General features: G+C 33.0%; 1 protein-coding gene across 6 annotated transcripts in view; it reads left to right on the top strand.

The window, feature by feature from the left end:
• The window catches only part of Nuak (Nuak family kinase 1), a 308,387-nt gene that overhangs the window by 262,470 nt on the left and 22,169 nt on the right, over positions 1–23,748 (top strand). For 5 of the 6 annotated variants that reach the window (XM_081742810.1, XM_081742811.1, XM_081742815.1 and 2 more), the window contains 4 exons: positions 1,745–1,879; positions 2,508–2,631; positions 4,585–4,733; positions 12,652–12,797. In XM_081742810.1, the coding sequence (XP_081598936.1) occupies positions 1,745–1,879; positions 2,508–2,631; positions 4,585–4,733; positions 12,652–12,797 (554 nt within the window). The remainder of the gene's footprint in view (positions 1–1,744; positions 1,880–2,507; positions 2,632–4,584; positions 4,734–12,651; positions 12,798–23,748) is intronic. The other variant, XM_081742812.1, reaches the window with a different exon arrangement.

Below are 23,748 nucleotides of genomic sequence, written 5' to 3'. Positions count from 1 at the left end.
GTCAAAATTCACTGCCAAAAATGTCTATTGTCCGCTTTAGACGCTACCAAAACGCATGCATGAAAATTCGGCCTAATTCACATTCAAATTCGCTCTTGAGACTGTTTTTCAGCTGGCATCATTGAGCAGTGGCGATGCACATCGCATCGCATCGCCGAAACTACCTACGCATCTAACTAATTTATTCAACTGTGAGAAGATAAGAACAGCCTTTGAAAATAGAGATAAGATAAAGATAAGTGCTGAAGAATATAGGCACTGTTATTAGTTTTTGAATGTTACAAAATTTTATGGTTTGGTAAAGAAAAGGTCACGAAATTTCATTTTGGAATTTTAGTAGACTGCCTGGTTGTGCTTTGCCATTAGTTGGATAAAAGCATATTCAGTTGATATTAGTTTCCTTTAGTTAAAGAATATAAATGCGTATTGTGTTGTTTGAACTACTACTACATTAAAATTTTTAAAAGAAGTTAGTATATAAAACACTTTAAGTGGAACGTACACATATACGTCGGGTGACTTAACAGCATTTCTTATCATTTATGTGATGATAGATAAATTTAAACACGTCACAGGCTCATGTGGGGCTAAAAATCTTCCAGCATCAAACCAACGGTTTTAATAGTACATTATTTTCTTGATGCTTACGCGAGGTCGTAAGTCACTATTTCACCACATTTCGGACGTGATTCGTGATGGCTTAGTGGTAGAACACTCACTTTTGGTTTGAGTTTGTGATGGGCATGTGCGTGGGTTTCGTCAAGTTCTCCCGTTTGTTCTTCCTCGTATTTTATATTTTAACAATTCTTCCGTAATCACATACTTTTATTAATTATCCATTTCCTTTAGCCTAAAGGGCATAAGGACCGTTTTGCTAATGTGATTTTAATTGCTCACGTTCTAATGTGCTGAATCTACAATATTCAGCTGTTCATTGGTCAGAAAATGTGGCCCCGCGTAGCGTAGTCTCTAACGCTCTCGTTTTCGGTGCGAACGGCCCCGGGTTTGATTACCGGTGGGGGCACTTGGTCGAGAAAGTGTTAAAAAGCTTTTTCAGACCAGCCATCCTGAATGAGGTTTTCCTGGGTTTTCCTCATTCATACAATTCAAATGCCGGGGTGGTATCTAATCTATAGGTCCCAGGCCGCTTCCTTCCTTCCCTTTTCCCGGATAGCGTGCTCGCCAAGGGACGTCATCCCTCATACGTGACGGGCTAAATGACCATAGATGCCGAAAGCCCAGAAATCTAAATCCTAAATCCTAAATTGGACAGAAAAGATATACAGAGCAGCTATATATCGTGATAAAAGATAGTCAAGAATTTTTCAAGAGAGACAGATCTTGGCATACTTGAATACATGATCGTCTTCAATTCCTAGTTCATTGATATATTTCAAGTACATTGATAACTGGAACGCTATTCTAGTACTTTTGCAAACTGTAGTTGTGCCACAATATTTTTTCTTGTTGGCACGGTTTCCAGAATTACAGCCGTTTCTTTTGAAAACACTTTATACATTAAAACATTTTTCTATATTTTCAGCTAAATTGTATTGATTTTAAATTACTCTGCCGTTTTCTGTGTATTTTTGTTGTTGTTCACAGTTTTGTATTTTAAAAATTAAATGGTCATTCATTACTTCGAGCATAATACTGAAACTTAACAGTGAGTTCATGTTTTTTAAATTGAGTGCTGTTATATCAATCACATCAATTGTTATTAAGTGTATTATGAATTCTACAGCAGTCTTTTGAGTGAGAGTGGAGCAAGTGAAGATGAGAGTTCAGTATTCAGCAGCCCATTTAGTACTCTTCAACGAAGGGATAGCGACAATCATGACGACGATGGAAGCAGGGGATTCCACATGCACAGATTGAGGTAAAAGAAAAAAAAAAATCGTATATCCCGCGACTGATTATGCATGAAAAATACAGAAGAAACGTGTCTGTGTTACAATATTTTCGTGGTCGTGTACATTAACGAAGGATTGGAGTTGAATTTTCACATTGCCCCTAACATATATGTGTAGTTAACAAAAGGAGGAATATCTTAATAAGAACATAATTAATTCATGAACTGAAATGAAACAGGTGTAATTAGAAGAAATTTAACCTTACTTTGAAAACGGTTCTTCAAGCCGAAGCTTAACTGTTTTATCAGTAGTGTTATCTCAGTTATAATCATATCCTATATTAATGAGCTTATGACTATTTTTTATTACCATATTGTTATTTTAGTAATTGAATTATTTGTTTTTAGTGGTTCAGTGAATACTAACAAATGTTGTAACGATTTTTATTGATGTGGTATATTCAACAGAATAATATTAAATGCAATTGGAGTTACAATATGGATTAAACAATAAATATTATGTATTATATGAAATTTTTATATGTTAATTAAAATCGCGTTACTGTAGCTATTAATAGTATTATGTAAAATAAAGAAGATTCATGAGAACAGGAGTGAATAAATCTAATTATCTATATCTTGGATTATATTATAGGAGTTCTCGTCCAACTCGCCGCGCTATTGAGCATAGTGACAGTTTTAGCTCTGCAGAAGAGGACGACGATGATGGATTTGAAATTCTTACTGCGGAATCGCTGTTTTCAACTCTTCTATCAAGGGTAATTATTCTCAAAATTGTTACTATAGGATACATATACTATATAAAAATCCCGAATCACGAGGTAATTAATACAATTAGTTGAATAAAATAAAAGAAAATATATATACCTTTATTAAGAGTGGTTCCTTACTGAAAATTAAACATGAAAATAAGGTGGTTCAGTAGGAGAGTGCATCTGTGTTGTAAAAGCTTTCTCATTCAATCTCAGACTGTTAGTGAGTGTGTGGTAGACAACGTTGTGTCCATGGATTTTCTTCAGGTTTTTGCTTTCTTTCATTTCCCTCGTTTTATCAGATCTTCCGCCAACATTTCTATTCGTCACGTGTTTTCTGTATCATAATCGTAGAATTTTAGGATATTTCTTTTCATTTAAAAATAAGCTCCTTATTAACGGAACATTCCATGCAGTACTATGAGGCGTCTCAGGACAGTAAAGATACGAACATAATTGCATGTTAGGAGAAAAAAAATATACGAAAATTCGCAACATTGACAGTAATCTTGATCCATATGAGGAGGATTGAGAGTGATTCGTCACTGCTGCGTTGTTTTGTGCGAGGGGTGCACGTTGGAAAAGGCAGCGACAATACTGAATCCCGCCAGACCCTGTATATGAATATGTCACCAAGGAGTTGCGTGCACATTTTGAATGGGACGTCCTTGTGCGTCCGCCATACAGCCCCGACATCATATCTAGCAACTACTATCTGTTCCTGTACTTTAAAGAAACATCTGGAAAAGACGACAACGATGAGATCAGGAAAGAAGTCACAACGTGGTTCCAGATACAGATGCAGAATTTCTACTGTTCTGGAATACAGAAACTTGTTCCGCGTTTGAACAAATGTTTGAACAATGGTGATACTTGTGTGGTAAAATAGCCTCTGTACCAGTGTAGCTTTGTTTGCGTCCAATACTTTTCTTGTATATTTTATTTTCGTTTGTATCTTTACTTTCCTGACAAAACACGTAATAATAGAAAAAGGTGAATGTATTGATTCATATTATTAATTATTAATTTGAATTGATTTTAAGTTTAGTATCCCTTTCAGCAGCGACGCTATACGAGACGTGGACCTACAACTTAATATGGGATCCGAACCTCATAAGCCCCCGCCAGGAATCAAACCTGGGTCGCTCAAGCTAAGTATTAATCCTTTAAGAGGGATAACTGTAGTATTATTTTATTTTCCCTCTAGTTTAACTTGTCCCATATCTAAAGATTGTGAAACTTAAGCTACTCTCGACATTCACTATTAAAAACCATATTTCTGGCAACATTTCATCGTTTAACCTTCATTTGCCAAGTTTTCATGTAGACTTTCCCTCATCTTAATGCACAGTTATGTGCAATAAAATTGACTCCACTAAGCTTGTCTTATTTTTTCACGTATTTGTTTTTCCTTTTCTAGAATCCTCAGTGTTCATAGAACAACACATTCGAATTTTATTATCTTAATTTAAGGTTCCAAGGTAATGTTTTTGTTATTACAATTGATTTTTTTTTGTTTTTTTTTGTTTTTACCTCTCCCCGCTGGTCTAGTGGTTAGCGCATATGCCTTCGTTGTATGTGATCCCGAGTTCAATCTTTAGTGGGAGACCATTTAACCTTAAATATTCCACCTTAAACTGTGGGTCCACGTCTTATATAGCTTTGGTGGTGAAAAAGGATACTAAATTTTAACAAACAAACAGATGGATTATTTACTAGTGTTATACTAGTATTCTGAAATAATTTACAGTTGAACTCAGCGATTGAACACGGAAGATAAAGATCTAGTGATCATTGTCATAAATTATAAAAAGATATCTATAAATGTTCTACATTTTATATTGTGTTTAAGGTGAGAAGTTTCAGTTAGCGATTGAACATAGAAGATGGAGGTCACGAATTATAAACTGTTAACAAATATTCATGTATATCTTATATATGTATATTTATGTGCTTCAGGTGAGGAGTTTAACTCAGCGATTGAACGTGGAAGATGGAGGTCGACCAGGTTTTCCTTCTAGTCGCCTGATGAGCCACATGACAGGTCCTAATGCGCCTGGAGGTTTCTGGACAAATTTGTACGGCCGACAGATGGAGCCACTATCAAGGTATATTTGATTTCTATTGTTTTAATTCAGTTAACTCTTCTGTAACTAATGATTAAAAAATCACTATCGTATAAGATTGCGTATGATACAGTGATATATATGTTAAATTGTTTATTTATTGTTGAAGTTGATGTGTTTTGTGTAAACTAATTGCAGGTTGAAAACTATATATTTTTTTGAAGTTCTCTAATATAATTAACATTAAATAACCATTCTGTTTATCATTACGAGGTTGTTTGGTGCATATTGAAAAGTTTCCTACCTATCGTTAGTTCGTAAGATGTTACGTCTTTAACATCGTTCTCAATCGCAGCATCCTTCCTCACTTGTTTATCTTTTTATCACGTCCTTGAGAATACACTGACTTCTCAATTTTTCCCCAGTTCTTTGTCTTTTTTAAAGTTATTTCTAGTATTGTTTCTTTTCATCGCTTTTCCATTTCGTTCATTTTTTCATTCGTTTGCATATTCACATTTCTAATGGTTCTATTTTTCTTCATCTTCTTTCATTTTTGCCTGTGGTTCTGCCTCTTCAGTGTGAACTCAGCTTAAAATATTTGGTGAGTCTTTTTAATTCTTTCTTTAGAATCCACAAAATAATTTTGTTTTTTTCCCTAAAGGCTTCTTTCCCCATTTCTATCGTTCCATTTATGTCTCATTTTTACTTCGTAAATAAAACAGTGAACGGAATCTCACGGTACTACGTGTTATGTCTTTGTATAGAGATTTATTTTTAAAGTTATTCTTTTTCAAGTAAAATTATACCCAAAAAATTAAAGAAACACTGAATATTTTGATTAAAGATTGATCTTCGTTGAAGACATGTTTTGTTGTGTACAGGTTCACTTCAGGTAGCTCGGTGGTAAAGCGCTCGTGTCTGGTGCGTGGAGTTCCTGGTTTGATGCCAGCTCGCGCCAAGTAGACGTTGTGTTGGACAGACACCATATGGGTGGGCTTCCGTGGTCTTCTCCCGTTTCCTTCCACTTTCTCCATTTCACCATTTTGTTCATGACCATCATCACCGTATATATATAATTTCACCACGTAGATATCAAAAATTAGTCACCAATTGTAAACCATATTTCTGGCAACATTTCATCGATTAACCTTCACTTGTCAAGCTTTCATGTAGACTTTCCCTCATCTTAATGCACAGTTATGTGCAGTAAAGGTGACTTCACTAAGCTTGTCTTATTTTTTCACGTATTTGTTTTTCTTTTTCTAGAATCCTCAGTATTCATAAAAAAATACATTCGAATTTTATTATCTTAATTTAAGGTTCCAAGGTAATATTTTTGTTATTACAATTTGATTTCTTTTTTTTACCTTTCTTCACTTCAATTTCTACAAATGACAGTATTTGTGATTAATGAAAGATTAAAGACAGGAGAAAATTATTTTACGCAGAACTGTCATATTGGCATTAATTTGACAATATACACTTCCCGTAGAACATCCTACCTGGCAAGAGTGGTGGGTTTGAAATGAAGTGTTCAGCCTGTTATTTTAACCAAGTTGTTATGTTATTGTCAATAACACAGCAGAGTAATACGGCTGCCAACAGCAGAGTAATTTTAGAACATTTTTTTAAAAACATTTCTGTTCTTGCGTCGCTTTAATTAAACAGTACCACATCACCATTATGGAGAAAGAAGAGTGTAGAAGCATATTACGATTCAAGCGCTTTGCATTTAGTCAATCTCACATTACTTAGTAATGTGTATACTTTGCTCACTGTGATTAAATAGGTGTACTTACTTTTTTACAGGCTCTTTATGAATTGATTTGATTGCCAGCAAGAAAAATCTAGTGTATTTTTTATTGAACTGTTAATTTACTGTCAGAATGGTTAAAATTTTATCTGTTTCCTTTGTTTATGTCAAATTTAGAATCTCCAACGTGTTATTGGATAAATGTATTCATATTTATATATTCTGTTGTTTCATTTTTCATCTTGATGAAGTATGACAATGAAACAATATATTTCGCAACATCTTCAACGTAAAAAAAAAAAAAAAAAAAAAAAAAAAAAAAAAAAAAAAAAAAAAAATTAGTTAGTTTAGGTAAGTATATAAACACTTTAATAGTAAGCCCCTTACACTACTAATTACGAAAGTGTAATATTTCAATTTAAAAAAACAAAAAAGCCTAAAGAAGATATAAACGTAGTTAAATTTAAAATATGAAATTGTATAAACTGATTTTAATGTGGTAATTGAAACATTGTACTTATTTCACTGTTACTCCTTTTCGATTTCTTGTACTGCTGATATAAGTGGAGCTTTAAAAGTGCGCTTTTTCTGTGCTTTAAGCTTATCTGGTGTGAAGTTTTCATTGTGCAAATAATGGTTAAAATACAAACTAACTTCTTATTTTTAGTTCCTACCCTAGGAGGATAGTATATCAACACAAGTAAGTTTGGTATTTGGAATGTAATCGAAAAATTCTTAAGTTGTTACGTGCTCAGTGTAGTTTTCCTAAATAGCCTAGTATTTTTAAATAAAGTTGTTTCCTCTTTTTACCTAAATAAACAAATAAACTTTAATAATGAAGTTAGACATGTGTAAATAGTTTAAAAACAACAAATTTAAACGAGTCGAATTCACGGTATGAAATCCAGAACTTGAATTCTTTCAAAAATAATATTCAAGTAAAAAATATGCACAGAATGCTATAGATAATGGATGATCGTTTAAAACTCGAAGTATATGTAGTGAAGTCTGCTTCATTTCTGAAAACATTGAAAATAAGTTTCGTATGCCTTTTAGACGAGACAAAACGTTATACTTGATTTTTCAAAGTTGTGAAAATCATGAGTATAGGTAGGGTCGTTTCTCACTGCTGTCGTATGTATTTAGAAAGTTTTTAACGATTACAAACGCCAAGAGAAAAAGTTCTTTAAAAGAGATTTTAACAGGATAATTGATTAATTGCTTCATAAATTCAGTTGATGTGAATGTCTACAATATTTTAAAGGTTTCACTATTACACAAATTCGAATTGATTTTAATATTTTATATAAATTAAAATCTTACACGAAAAAGACCTGAAAAATGAATCTATGTTCCTATGTAATTATTGGAAATTGAAATTATACCAAAATGCATATCCGTTACCATAGTTCACTAAGGGCGGGAGTCCATTGTTGGCGCTTTTACTTTTTTACATTATATTTAGTAAGTACAGATGTCCTCTCAATGTCTCCAGCTATAACAGCGCGAAGCCTGTTAGTTCCAGAGTTGTTGCTGTTGTGAAAGGGCTGATGTCCGTTAAGAAGTTCACGCTTTACTTTCGTTTTTTTGCTGCTCCTGAAAAACTTGATTTTGTAACAACCGCCCTTATTGAACTAATGTACGGATATAGTTTATCCAAACTAATGTAGTTATATTAAAAGAGATCACTTTTATTGTACTTGTGTACATAATTGCGGATTATATAAAAAATGAAAACCTTAACGTACTAATGTAGAATAATTTATAGTTGATGCTAGCTTCAGAAATAGACCTACATACAACTTAAATTGTTTACCGATGTGAATTCTCTCAAGAGTACCCACTACAATGTGGATATTGGATTTCCTTCAGTATGTTGGCATTTTGCATCTGTACATTCAAGTACATTTGTTAATTGGATATATGTTATCAGTTTACATTATTAACGATTTATTTACCAACTTGGCACAATAATATCTAAATCTGCTTACGGTATGTGTCATAAAGCATTGATAATTTACAGACCCAATGAACTTTTATGAAACGTAATTAAATAATTTTAGCTTACTTTCAGAAAAAAAAAAAAGCTAGTGTGGTAACTTCAGTTGATTGGAATGTTAATGGTGTGGATACCATCTGTGTTACATATACTTTCACTTCATTGTTATAAAAATGGTGTCTCATGCCTAACTTCATTATAAGTACGTATGTTGTTCAGCAAATATTTATTCCCACTCGTAGAATTTATTTTTCTAGCCTGAATGAATTTATAATATACAGCATCGTTAGGAAAATTATGTTCTTTTAAAGATAAATAAACTGAATTTTAATTATTAAATCAGCACTAGGAGTACTCCATAGAAAAAATAAATTCATTCTTAACTGATTCCGTCAATGAATCTACGAGTGTGTATTCGGTAGCTTGTTATTGCCTTTTACTAGTTCATAAGTAGAGTTAAGAGAACGAATATATAATTGGAAAACTTAAGAAGGTAGTTATTTTGAACGTCAGTAGACTAAAAAAGAAATCAGAATTATGTAAAGTGTAGAACAGCAACTGACGATATCGTAATCACAGTGAACCATTGGATACTTGTTTCAATACGTGGTTAGCTGAAGTTAATGATCACAGTTTACTGTTATACATTTTTACATGATTTTGATTCTTTTTTCATTCTGCTTTAAAAAAATGTTTCAGTCCTGTTCTGACCCTTTTTTTAACCACCGTATGAAGTAGACAAAGTATCTCATTCATTTGTAGAATCGGTGTCTTTGACATTGTAATTAATTCAAGATTGAGTTTTTAATACTCTTTTGGTGACGACTGTATCTTATATATAAAAGAGAACGTACAAAATCCTTTGTTCCCTCATCACGCTAATACGGCTGAACCAATTTCTTTTATTTTTGGGGGGTTATTAGGATTTGGACCCTAGATGGTTTTTATCATATCACTTTAATTTTTAATTACCAGTGTCTTGAGATAATTGACCATTCAAGTGTCCATAACGTACAAATCCTTTGTTAGTTATTCATCATAGGTAAAAATAAACGTATTTATATGCAACCCGCATGACCGTGTCACTCGGCGGGTTAACATAAATGACAGGCGATATACAGCGGAAAATAGCTTGAATCTTCTGTTTAAAATTTCTGCAATTTCGCGCTCAAGCTTCAAAGCGAAAAAGTAAAAATTATCTAATTAACAAGGTTTATTGCGTTACGGGGTGACCCCAGCGAAGCGGGGTGAACGCTGCTAGTATTGAATAAAATAAAAAATTACTTAACATTCCACGCTTTCCGTTCAGAAACATAACTTATTTCCTTAAGCATTTTCTTTACATGTTAGCAAAGTTTGCCCTGTTGTGCTTCCATATCTGTCTTTGTCTATTATATAAATTTAAATGAGTAATTGTTGTACACATTCCGTTATGCATTCAAACCAATTAATGGGATGTCGATGAAAATTCTATTTGTAAGCATCGTGAATAATTTGAGTATTAAAAAAGCGCTCAAAAAAGCTTCTATAATATAATACAGAAAGATGAGACTTATTGTAGACAAAACACTTCTAAAACGAGCTGTTTATAGATCTTTTCTATATATAGTGTTACCTTAAATGGATTTTGTTAATTTTATGCCATAATTATACGAGACATTACTTCTCTACGAAACATTTAAAAGCTTAAAAAAAATTTCGAATCACATAGAATCATATTTCCATTTTGCTTCTTTGTTTGTTTCTTTATTGATCTATTATTAATGTTGTTCGTTAAGTGTAAAACGGAAACCAAGGCGTAGAATGTTCAGCTATATCGTAACTAATGTAATAAATTTCCGTGACAAGACTTCGTGTGAAAGTTTCAAAGTTACACCTGATTTTCTCTTGCTCTGAGATTAAAATATAAATTGTCATTAAACTTGAAATAAAAGAAATAATTTTTATTAAAATTGGAAAATCATTTAGAGTATGTTCATTGTGAAATAAAGTATCACACTGGGACAGCTTTTAATTAAGCTGCTTCTTTTAGTTTAATTTGTGCTCTCCAAAGCTTTGGAGATTATTGTTATTTTTGCTTGAGATAGATATCTGGATGTGTCATAGAGCTTAATTGGTGCTTTCTATGTACATTTGGGGGAATTAATGATGGCTGTAATTTTTTTATTGATTGGGCTGTGCTTTAAATGTTATCCATAATATTCCTTGGTGCAATTATCTTTTTATTTCTGTCATTAAAATTAGTATTTAGTTCATACTTCACTTTACTTGTATTAGAAGATCAGTTTTGCATGTTGTAGTGTAGTTGAAATTTGATATTGGTAATAGGTTGTCTCAATTAGTCATATACTTAAGCGATGTAAGGCTTTTTTATGGAAAGTTTTATACAAATAATAATTAGCAAAACAAGTAGGTAAAATATTCATATCTATGAACGCTTGCTACATCCATTGACCCTTTAACATCTCAATGATATATATAAACTTATCGATGGCCATTATTAAGAAAATTCTACAACGAACCTTACAGGTGAAGTATACTTTAATGTTCAATATGTCTGTTTCACTGAAATTTCATGCTTTTACTGTAATTTGAGAAGACCTATAAATGCTGTAATTCTTGATTGATTGTTTGAATCATATCGTTTCTTGATATCATCAATGCCATTTAAGATAAGACCGGGCCACTACTCATGATTTTTATCCAAGCATTTGTTCCTCTGCCAAGAAAAAAACTAAGAATACGCAGTAACTAGTTGGTCACGAAGAGGCCTGGAGCTTCGAGTAAGCGTACAGTGCATGTGCTGGATTAGGACATTGATTTTAGTGATATGTGTGATAAAACAATAAAAAATAAAATAAAATGAAAATTTCGTATCCTTGTGTGTGTCACTTCATTGCTCTGTGTAATTGCTTATTGATCAGTAATCAGTAGGCTATTAAAAATTGACTTAAGTTTACTTTCTGCTTTCCATAATAGTACAGTTTTATTCAACATACACGCTCTTCGAAACGATACATTCTCCTAGCCATAAGTAGGACAATTTAATTTTTTGACTTAAAGATTTTAAACAAGTGAAGAAGTCTCATATTTGCTCGATATACTTCTGTTTATGAATAATTGTACAGGGCTTTTTAAAGAATGGTGATGGTCAAATTTTTATATACACAATACCCTGCATTATTTTTATAGCTTACTTATACGCCATTTGGATACATATTTAAATACTAAGAATTTGTGCTTCTTTAAGTTTCTCATACAGTGCTTATCTCTTGCATAATTTTCAATAACAGGAGCTGCTGTTTCCATCCGAGTTTATTCAAAGAAGGGATTACATTAACAAATTAGAAAGTTTAAGAAAATAGCTTCTGCTAAGTATCATTTATTAGAGAATTACGCATTCGATATTGGTTACCTTATTTTGTTCTTAATGTAATGCTACTTGGAGTTTTCGATTACAGGATGAGTCGATGTCTGCAAAATATATTAACAGAAACATCCGTGATAGACATTTAATTGTAAACATGTGCAATACTAAACACACTTTTCTTTAGTATTACACACACGAAGAAATAAAACATCTTCTCAAAACACGGAATTCATGTTATTATTCGGTCCATACTTATTTTGCTTTGCGAATTCTGTCGAAGAATTTGAAGCTTAAAATATTTAAAATGATAAATTTGTCTGTTATGCTGATGGTTGCGTAACATGGTTGCTTATTTCGAGGGAAGAACGCAGACTGAGGGTATTTGAGAATAAAATTCTGGGATGAATATTCGAACCCAAGAGAGATGGAAATGGGGAATGGTAGAAACTCATAACGAGGAACAGCATACCATTTACCTAAGATCGTTAGAGTCCTTTAACCTAGCGCGGGATAACCGTCGGACGTAAAACAGAAAGATTTCATTTATCATTTTCCAAGATCATACTTGAAAAATAAATATTCGTCATTCGTTATACATGAGATAAACCTATTTTTATATCATACCTATATAGTACTGCAAGTTCCCGGATGAAAATTTAATATTGCTGTCTTTTTTCTTCTTCTTTTTTCGTGTTACTTCCTGTTGTTTTACATTTTTTTTGTGTTGTTTTTAGTCACTGTCTGCTGAACGTCTTGGTTGCATCATTGATATATATATATATATATAATATGATAGAAATAATCACTTAATCAGTGGATATAATCTTTTTTATTGCAGGCGCCTTTCTGAGTCATCTCATTATTCACGATCCTTGAGTCGTGATGATGGATCCACTCCGTGGCGAAGAAGTACCAGTCGTGATGTGTCTGACGTAGAAAGTGTATACAGTGAATCGGGAAATAGTACAGGAACAGTACCACGTGGTGAGCAATTTTAAAACATCAGGAAACAAGTATTGAATAATATCATTTTAAATTATTATTTTGGATGTAGATTTTATTTTTTTAACAGCATTGTGTAGTTTCGTGGTCAGGCCAACATACTTGAGGACTTAACTTTTTCCCATGCGATGAAACGAAAGGTATAGGTACAATTCGGTCAGCTTGAATAATGCATGACCTCTCAAACGTGAATGTTCATCCAAATTTTATTTAATTTTTTAATTATTTTTTTTTATCTTTTTATAATGATTTTTTCACATTTTTGATTCGTTTATTTTTTCTACTTTTTATTGTGTTTGTGTTTTTTTCAAGTGTGCGAGACTTTTAATATTCTACTGCAAATAATACTTTCTTCTTCTTCGGTCATCTAATTTAGGTGTTTATTTGTTTCATTGTTGTTCTTGATGGTTGACGTGAATAAACAGAAATCAGTATTCAGTAAATTATTTAGTATTTAAAAATATTCAGTTCGCATTTTAATATTAAGTGAGGTAAATTTTATTGAGCTCATATTTTCACCCAAGTTTAATTTCAGCAGTTTTTTTCCTCTTGTAAAGAAAACTTCTACAATAGTTATTTATATATCCTGAGTAGCTCGATTGAATTAGAAAAGTGATCTCTGCGCTTCAGTTAAGTAGTTTGTATGTAGATCATATAAGCTATATATATTATATATAAAAGTATTTAGAACCGAGTAAAGTCACCTCAGTTCTTGCCATAAATAAAAAGATTGGAAGGGAAGATAGATTAAAATCAGCGATTAACTATTAAAATATAGTCATGTAAGTCTCTGTAGTTGTGTTTATTCTAATAAACAGTAGTATAGTTTTGTGAACAAGTATTTTGCGGAAGATAGAGCTGATACATAATTTTCGAAATGTTTTGATTTTCCATCCGTGTTCAGTAACTTAATTGAAGAAAGAAAGAAGAAAATACTAAGAAAGCTAAACAGTGATCTTATTGAAAAATGCGGAAAGATTTGACAAGGAATACAGAAGTTTGTTCGGTTTATATCGAACCGAATTAGGAATGCCACTGTGTCTGTGAAATGGTGCGTGTACTGTCGTGAGCAGTAATGTGTCTGAAGTTATAGGTGGGTGAGTGTCGTCAAATTGCACCTAAATTAAACTCTTCGTAGAAGAGATGGCCATGGCCCTTTTCCATGCTTTCCCTGCATACGCATAGTGAAACAGTGTCGGGAGAATAGGTTCACACTTGAGGTGACTACTGCGAAAGTTATCAGACAAACCAGGAGCCCATGACGAACAGTCGCCGACGGAAAGCACCATGTGAAGGGCTCCAAGGAAAATGCCACGCACAGTGCTGTAGTAGATCTTCTGATTAGTGTGCCAGGAAAACCCATCGACCCAACATGAGGTTGGTCGGAAAATCAATTTGACGCAGTCACCTGTGAACACAACCATTCGTAAGGGCTCCGGCTGAGGTGCGTCCGTAAAGCCCGTGTATACCACCTGCTCCTGCACCATATTACGGAACAAAAAACGAACCTCAAGAAATTGTACGAAGAGCACTTGGCTGGGTCCAATGGCAGATAATCATCACATGGATAAAACATCTATCCATCTCACTGCTGGTAGTCACATGCGGGTATTGCCATAACATGATAGCGATGCCAAGGCCTGCCTCAGCTGTGTTCACCACTATTGCAAAAGTTTCCCACTTGAGTTTATGGTTGTTACAGGATTCAGTTATGCGGAGAAGTTGCTGATATGCAAGGTTAATAAAAGGTAAAAGTGAATTTAAAATACTTTCAGGAATCCATCAAAACGCCATCTTTCGAATCGATATCCTGTCCAGGTGAAGATCCTTATGAACAAGTCTTCAAGTCATACCGCGAAATCATCTCTGCATTTTTATCAGAAAATGCAATGGGAATGAGGAATTTGTATCATTCTGTTTCAAGATATTCTTGTGAAGAGCCTTGATGCCATATGAATTTCTGGGGCTCTGGTCAATTAAAAAAATATCTCTAACATTGGCGTCCGCGCACCCTTGGTGGTCTCTGGAAAGTTTTGTAGGGAGGATCGAGTGGGATCGAATTCGCGATGCCCAATGTCGGACGACATTCCATAATGCTGGGGCTCCTATAGAACACTCCAGTTTCAAGTAGATGAGTACTTAAAAATAGTCCGATATAAACTGAACAACCTTCATTAGATATTGTGTAGGGATCGAGGTAAACAAAAACATAAAATGATATATATCAATATAAGATACTGGGTATCAGTGTATGCAGATAGTCAACACTCTTGCCTTCTGTATATATGGCTTCGATTCCAAATCCTAGTAGATCTGAGCCTACTACTTAGCGTACAAGGCATCACAGTCGCCAACAAAGTGCTACATATTTTGTAGATTTCGTTCATCTGTGATTTTGGAACGAATAAATCAATTTTAACACAGTTTCTTTGACGTGAAGAAAACGTAATGCTCTGAAATCTGCATTCATAATAGGTAATCGTTTTGAAATTATTGATAATACAACCAGCATAGAGAGATGTGGACTTCTGATGTTGGCTATACAACTAAATATCAAGTGAAGTCCTTTTATTTATTTTTCCCCCCTTTCACAGTTAATGGTGAAGAATAACTTGTTAAATTATGTTTGAACTCTTGCTTTGTGATTACTTTTTTTTTGCAGATCTCTTCATCGTACACGTAGCGATTTTAAATGCAATTCAGTTCGTTCAGAGGAAAAAAAGAAGAAAATCCTGTATGCGCTTGACAAATGTTCTTTACGTTACATACCTTTGTTTATAATGCAATTCAATACACAATGCCACAGCGTAGATTTAGTTACAAGTGTCATATACAGTAACAGAGATTGAACACAACTACTTGTACATTCCAGTAAACAAAAGTTTGGATTGTTTACCGAGTATAGCCATTTTAAGGCATCTTAGTACAAATTTAAAATTTCATACATTGTTTGGTGTGGATTCACAACACTACCTTAGTAATAATGACAATATGAAAGAAAAAAACAGCGATGTTCCTCCTCAAAAAATCGTAAAAAAAAAAAAAAAAAAATTTGAGTGAGGGACGTCGCTGACTTTTTTGTTCAAAATAATATAATACCCTTAAGTACAACATGTGTTTTTTTCAGGGTCTGAAAGTGATGGCAACATTGTCAAAAAATTAAAACTGAAAAAAGAGGTTTTTACTACTCATTTAAAACCTTTTTAGGTCCCTCAATGTCAAAACTTTGAATACAACTTAATAATTAAGAATAGTACTTTGAAACGCTCCTTGTGGCGTATTGTTGGCTCCCGAACGACGTTTTTAATTTTTTTTTCAAAGTTGCCTGTTATTTATTATAATGCTTCTTTGACAAACGATCAATCTAAAATGTATTTTTACACAATTGCAGTTGTTTTTTTCCAATTCGCAATTTCGGATGCAATTGAATCTTTTAACTTCAGGAATCATCAGCTTTAATGTACAAAAATAAAGTTTAAGAGTTGAAAAACACATTTAATTTAAGAGCTGAAAAACAAAAACACATTTAATTTAAGTGAAAACGATATTTGGATTATATTGGGATTACATCAATGTGTTTTCATTTTACATACGTATGTTTGAAATCCCTAAGTTTTACGTCCCACGGCTATGCCGGCAGGCTAAAGGAGACGGTGACGATGAGAAATGGATGAAATGGTGGAATGAAGAAAGGAGAAGGAAACGGGAGAACCCCGAGGAAATCCACCCACACGGTGTTTGTCCACCACAAAGTTCACTTGACGGGGGCTGGGATCGAGCCCGAAACCCCAAGCACCAGAGGTGAGCGCTCTACGTATGTTTGAGTAAACTTATTTACTATACATATTAACCCTTGGAGTACCAAGATATAAATTTTACTTAAATGTCCAAGATGGGGTCAATTTGACCCCATAGGTTTTTGTGACTAAGGCCAGCAAAGAGATCAAATGATATTCTATTGTTACAATACAAGCAATGAACATTTATTGTAAAGAGAAAAATGTACCACATAAGAGAAACTAACAAAATGAGATGGGCGCCAAAACTTGCTTGCACGAAAATGCCATGCCCTAAGCGCCATCTACATTTGGCGAAATAAGAACATTTTTTTCTTCCCTCCTCTCGGAATATGACTGAAAACTCTTTATTCCATGTTTGATCAAGATGGGGTCATTTTGACTCCTTTTTCCATTTCTGTAAATAAGACAAATTAGACTTTACGATACTTGTGTACAAAATTATTCAAGAGACTTATAGAAGCATTCCTAGAAGACCATTTCAGCGAATATTTTTTTAATGCAATAAAAAATAGAAGATGTCTCGCTGGGGTTAAATTGACCCCATCTTGGTACTCCAAGGGTTAATTTATTTTATCATACAAAGCAATAAGGTTTACATAAATATTATCTGATAATGGGTACAAATCAAAAACCAAACACCATATAATTTTCGATAATTCATTCGATCTTCGTCGCTGTCTTCGTTGATTGGAATATTTTCAACTTTAGAGCCTGTTTTAAATGAATTAGTGACGAAAGAGAAAGGAAAAATCGTGGACTCTGGCAAAGAAATGTTCGAAGTGTTGGCCTTGAGGGTCGTAGAATGGTCAAAAATACTGAAAACGCGTTTTTTTTTTAGTTTTATTTTTTATTTTATTGTAGTTTATTTTATTTATTTATTTTATTTTTTTTTTACAATAATGCAATCATTTTCAGACCCTGAAAAAAATATATGTTTACCTAAGGGTATTACGACATTTTGAAAATAAAAAATGAGCGATGTGTTCCTTTTTTTTAAATTTTCAACACACACAAAAAAGAAATAAAATACGCATCGATTTTTTTGAAAAATGTTCAAATTTTAATTCAGTAAGAAGTGGGAGTAGAGGGTTAAAACTTTTTTTTGGGTTAGTTTAAGTTCAAAACTAACATTTTGGGTCAATAAGTACCCAATTTGGATCAAGGGCCGATTTCACTATCCTACTAGGAAAGACTCTTTCAAGAGTGTAAAAGGAAAGTGTATAGAATATTTTCCTAGAATTTGTTGTTGATATAATCAAAAATGTTTGAATTTATCAATGAAATTTAATGTAGATGCGCTTTATTCTGGATACGTACACATCTTAATAGATTAAACATTGGATGAAAAACGGAATATTTAGACCTTGTACTTCAACAATACATTAAGTAGAGTTTCCAAACAAGAAAATTACCGGCTGTATCTTCAACTTTAGACAGATTACTTACAGTTTAGTTTGAACGATTGAATTGTAGGTGTACCGTTCACTCAGATTTAAGGAACATAAGATTTTGTTTTTTCAGTATCATCTTTTGCATGGAGTGAACTTTTTTTTCTCTTTTATGGTAGTTGTAGCAAGTAGTAACTTAAAACTTGTCCGTCTTTCTTACTTAATAGAACTGAAGCCTTGATTGGTTGTGGACAAGATACAGGTATTGTTTATTTGTGTAAATGTCAGATTACAATAAGGCTAAATATCAGTGTTTTTATAGTACTGTACGTAAATTTATTACAGTTGCAGTGGTAGCCTGCTTGTGACTAGTACTTTTTTTGAGTGTGTGCTATTATTGCAAATATTTTACACACACATATTTTTCAGCGACCATGATACGAATATTACATCAAATACACTTCGACTTGAAAGAAGCAAATATAACACGATCATTGTACTTCTCTTTAAGAAAATACAAAATGAATCCTCCCCTCCCTCGTAATCTTACGTTGATGTGTCCAATTAAGAACAAAAAAATGTCCACAATTTTAAAGTTTTATTTGTTATAAGTCAGTCATTCCTCTCTCTGCACTGATGATCGTATGAAGAGTTTTCATTACTTTTCCCTTATTCTTTTCTATCTTAGTAATAACTTACAAAGATAATGAAGAACACAAAAATTTAGAAAGTGACCCAGATATTATATACTAAGGTGGAAACTAGTGGAGGATACAAAATTTAGTTTTTCAAAACCAGTTTCAATTTTAATTCTTCCCGGCGGGAGCTCATGTGGTTCGAATTCCACGTCAATCAGTAGGTCCCTTCTCATATAGCCCCGCTGCTGAAAGGAACGTTAAACTCAAACTCAACACGACTCAACTCAATTTAAATTCTATTGTACAAGCTTTGCTTTTTATAAACTTAAACTTGATTTGAACTACTCAATGAGTAAAACAATACGTTTATTGCAAAACTTTTGAACGTGTAACAGTTTAGTCAACACTTTGGCTTCATCAAACACTATGAATACACAGGTAGTGACAAATTTACTATAAGAGACAGCGAAAAGAATCCTGAATCCTGATTGGTTACTATAGTCTAATACAGCCAATCCCCTTACAATGACATTAGGTTGTAGGTCTACAAACACAAGAGACACGGGACATTCAGTCAATTGGAGTGAATTGAAAGTGCTGGACCAAAAGGAGAGAGAGAGTTAGTCAGAAAATGGAAAGAAGCAAGATTTATTGAAATAGAAGTTGATTAAGTAAGTTAATTGTACAAGTTTATTTTTGTAAATTTAGTATTATTATTTATTTATTTTTATTTATTATTTATATTATTTAATTAATATTCACATTTAAAGAAGGTAATTTTAAAGCTTATTTTGTTAATCAGATTATTCCTAGTTGTTAGAAATGAATGTATATGGTATCAACAGGGGGGGAGGGAATTTAATTTTTTTATTTATTTATTATTTTATTTTATTATTATTATTATTATTATTTTTTTTTTTTTGTGTATGATGTAAGGGGATTGGCTGTAGTAGCCTATAATAACCAATTAGAATTCACGAATTTTTTTGTTGTCTTTTATATTAAATCTGTCACTACCTGTGTATTCATAGTGTCTGATGGAGCCAAAGTGGATAGTTGGCGAAACTGTTACACGTTAATAATTTTTCACAGTAAACGTTTTGTTTTGCTTAGCGAGTAGTTTAACAATCAAATTCACTTTTAAAACCGATTCAGCTTTCTGTCTGAAACCGGAACCGGTTCAACGAACTGGTTCTGCAGAAAACAGAAATTTCGTCTTTTCATAGAACCCTGTTTCCTGTTTTTATAAAGATCGCTTTTTTCCATCTCTAGTACAAACTACGTAAATAGACTTATAGATGTTTCCATACCTTTTCTTGTAGGTCAAACATCTGGATGGGCAGTTTGTGACGTCATAATTAAGGGGCACTCAAACTTCTGTACTTATACAGAAGTACAGAAGACTTGAAGACAATTGTCAATTCATTTAATAGTATTTTTCAGATTTTATTTTGACTCATTTTCTACATTTTTCTATTTTTCATTGTCGTTAAGTTGTTCACTAAATTAAAAAGAATAGGAAGGAAGTTAACTGAGTGAAGATCCTTAATTGTTTTTTATAAAATGACGCCTGAGGACTTTTTGACATATTGAAACTCATCTAAAAGAACATTTATACATCGTCCCATCATCTCTCGTATTTACTTTATAAGTGAGATGTGTGTAGATCGTGCTGAGTAGGAGAGTTAGTAAACAGCATTATCACATTGTACCTAGGTATAGTCAAAAATAGCCTGTTAGAATAATACATAAGCTTCGAATAATTTTTTGGATACCTCAGCGCTGGTCAACAACAGTCGTATAGAAACACCAGTGAGAATCCCTGGAATTGGGTTTATGTGCTGGATGAGTGTAGACTGGAAGTATTGCTCCCAAGGCCACTTCGTACACCTCGACAAGCGTTAATTACTTAATCTCACTGCTAAGTAGTATATAATGCATTCATCTCTCAAAGGGATATGACTGCATCACAACTCAACTGCCATATTGGACGGTGTTGTGACGGGAGTAAAGTTTTGCTCAGATTGATATGTCTGTCTGATAGTTTTGCTACAAGGAAACGGTTGTCATTAGTCTGTAGGTCTTCTTACCTCTTGTGTATATGACGTGAACCATGTAATTTTTTTTCTGACATTGCTGTCTTCATAATGCATCGATCTCTGAATACTGTGTACATCGCAGTCTTCCATACCCTGGTATAATAATGGTCATGAATTCGTGTTGCAAAATGATAAATAATCTCAATGGATTTGCTGAATGAACAAAAGGAGTAATCATATGGAAAGAGTGTCTTTCAAAATAGTATTTAAATTAAACACAAGGAAGAATACGCTGATAAATATCGAAATCAAAACCCTTTATTCTTGGCTCTTACACATACGTTAGCGCTTCCACAAATTTTTTATCGACCCCTTGAACTATGTTACTCTTTATCTGCTACGATATGCATCAAACTACATTCAAATAATAATAATAATAATAATAATAATAATAATAATAATAATAATAATAATAATAATAATAATAATAATAATAATAATAATAATAATAATATATTATTATTATTATTATTATTATTATTATTATTATTATTATTATTATTATTATTATTATTATTATTATTATTATTATTATTATTATTATTATTATACATGGTGTTACAAAGCCTATGTAACTGACTCTGTAGCCTGTGGAACCTGAAGGTTCAATGTTACATTCACAAAAGCTCTTATTGACTTCTGTCCGTAGCCAATTGGATCCAGTTTCTACTCTAGGGGGGCTGGGGTTCCGGAAGGGACGAGGTGAGCAAATATGTGTTGGGTGTGATTAATTCAGCCAGTATTTCTGTTTCTGTGTGATTCATTTTAATAACATCTGCGCGTAAGTCTTCTTAGTTGTCTTTTTCCATTGGGTTTCCAGTTAAAATTTTAAGTGTTCATGCTTTCTTCCATTCTGACTACATGACTTGTTCACATGAGTCTCCCAGACTTAATGTTGGGTAAATAGTGTAAATTATGCAGTTCCTTGTTATGAAGTTTACGCTATTCCCAATTTCAGTCCTTCTTGATTCGAGTATTCGCCTTAGAATTTTAATTTTCAATACTTTCAGTCCGCGTTCTTCCTTCAAAGTAACTGACCAACTTATGTTTCGTAATCTTACAGCACAACAGACATAATTATTGTTTTATATATATTAAGCTTAAAATTCTTCGACAGAATTCTCAAAGACAAAAGAGTTTTGGTTGGATAATAGCACGAATTACTTTCTTCATGAATGTGGTTTTGATCTGTTAATGCCGATCTTAGAGATATTTGAAAGTGTCCATTTTGTCTAAAATATTAATTAAGTGATATTGTAAGGTATCCATAATTTGCAGTATTATTGTCACGGCGAATTTCCATGCACCATGTTTAGTCCATATTTATTTTCTGTGCATTTGCTTCTAACTGATCATGTTTCGTATCCATACACCATAACAGGCATATGAAGCTTCAAATTCTTTGTCAGAATTTGCAGAAATAAAAGTTTTGAGGCGTTTAATAAAAACTTAGCATTTCTTTCTATGTCCTTATATCATCTCCTATCAGATTGACATTATCCTCCAATATATGCATTTCTTTCTTGGTCCATATATCATCTCCTATCAGAGTGCAATTTTTAATTTCCCTCATTGTGGGGCACGGTTGCTTAGTAATAGAGCGCTTACCACTGGTGTGTGAAGTCCCGGCCAAGTAGGTGAATGAAGATGATGGACAGTATCGTGTTAATGGTTTTTCAGAGGGTACTTCCGTTTCCTCCCACATTTTGATTCCATGAATTCTTCTATCATCATTCACCTGCCTTAATCATCCGTCTTCCTTAGCCTAAAGGGCATAATCGTGGGATGTTAAACTGAAAGATTTCATTTGATTTCTTTTTTAATTTTCCTTATAGGATATTCCAGAGCAAAATAGAGTAATAATGGCAACAATGCATTTCCTGGTTTTAGGCCATTCTCGACGTGAAAGCTCGTCAAAGCCCGCCTACCAAGTTTAAGAGTACTTTAGACAAAACTTGGGACACTGTATGTGTACCAGGCGGTTTTTAAATCAGTTTATTAGAGGAATCTCAGATCTTTTCAAAGAGCTGAAGTCAGCTATAGAACGCGCTAGTTTTGTTATTACAGCGGATGTTTTTCACAAAGTCACATGAAATTTTGTGATAAGATGGCTTAAAATAGTTTTAAGTTGAGGGGGGAAAACATTAAAAAATGTAATATAAATGGCAGGATTTTTGAATGAGACTTTATGGCTTTTCATTCAGTAGTTATTTACAGTTAAGTTAGTAGCTGGGTTTTGCGCCACCATGTATTTATTAAAATTCATATATTTCTTTTGTCAATCTTCCCAGTTGTTTACATAGATAACTGTCTGACAACTCTTCATTTTCATTTACAGAGTATCTGCTTCCTGCTTAGTTACTTCTACCCAGATTATAATACTGCAATATCAATTTCCAACACAAACATTCAGGTAGCTTTATATTGTGCATTTTTACTTATAAACGGAAGCCCAGAGAACATCGAAGCAATATCAGTAATGCAGTCGAGATCATCGAAGCATTATCTGCTGATATCTTCTACTGCTGTTAAAATTATTCAAGTTAGTTATCCGATAATTGTTCGAACAGCTATTTGAATAACGAATTGTATTCGACAATTCAAAGAATGCATAATTCGAATGCAGTAAGACCAGCTTTAACGGACACCTTCACAATAAGGAATACTTTTTTCACAACTTCTCGATAACGAAGAGGAATTATTCTCATCTCATACGTATGCATAGAGAACATTTTTTGCAATTTGAAAATAAATCTTCAATTGATCCCTTCGAGTGATCTGGAAATTAATAAGCAAACTTCGATTAGAAACTGGTGTCCATAGAATTACATGACAGGCAGATATTGCCGATTTTTTCCCAAGAAATTCACAAACCGTCATAGTTAATTGGTTCTGTCTAGATTTTCAGTATTTAATAATAATATTGTATGTTTTATCGAATTACTTTTATCTTTAATGCAGTCAGTAAGCGAATTAAGTTTTTTTTTTTTTTTTTTTTTTTTTTTTTT

This window comes from Thermobia domestica, chromosome 16, assembly GCF_964235325.1.
Source record: "Thermobia domestica chromosome 16, izTheDome1.hap1.1, whole genome shotgun sequence".
Lineage (NCBI taxonomy): Eukaryota > Metazoa > Arthropoda > Insecta > Zygentoma > Lepismatidae > Thermobia > Thermobia domestica.
This window is presented reverse-complemented; position numbering and strand designations above follow the sequence as displayed.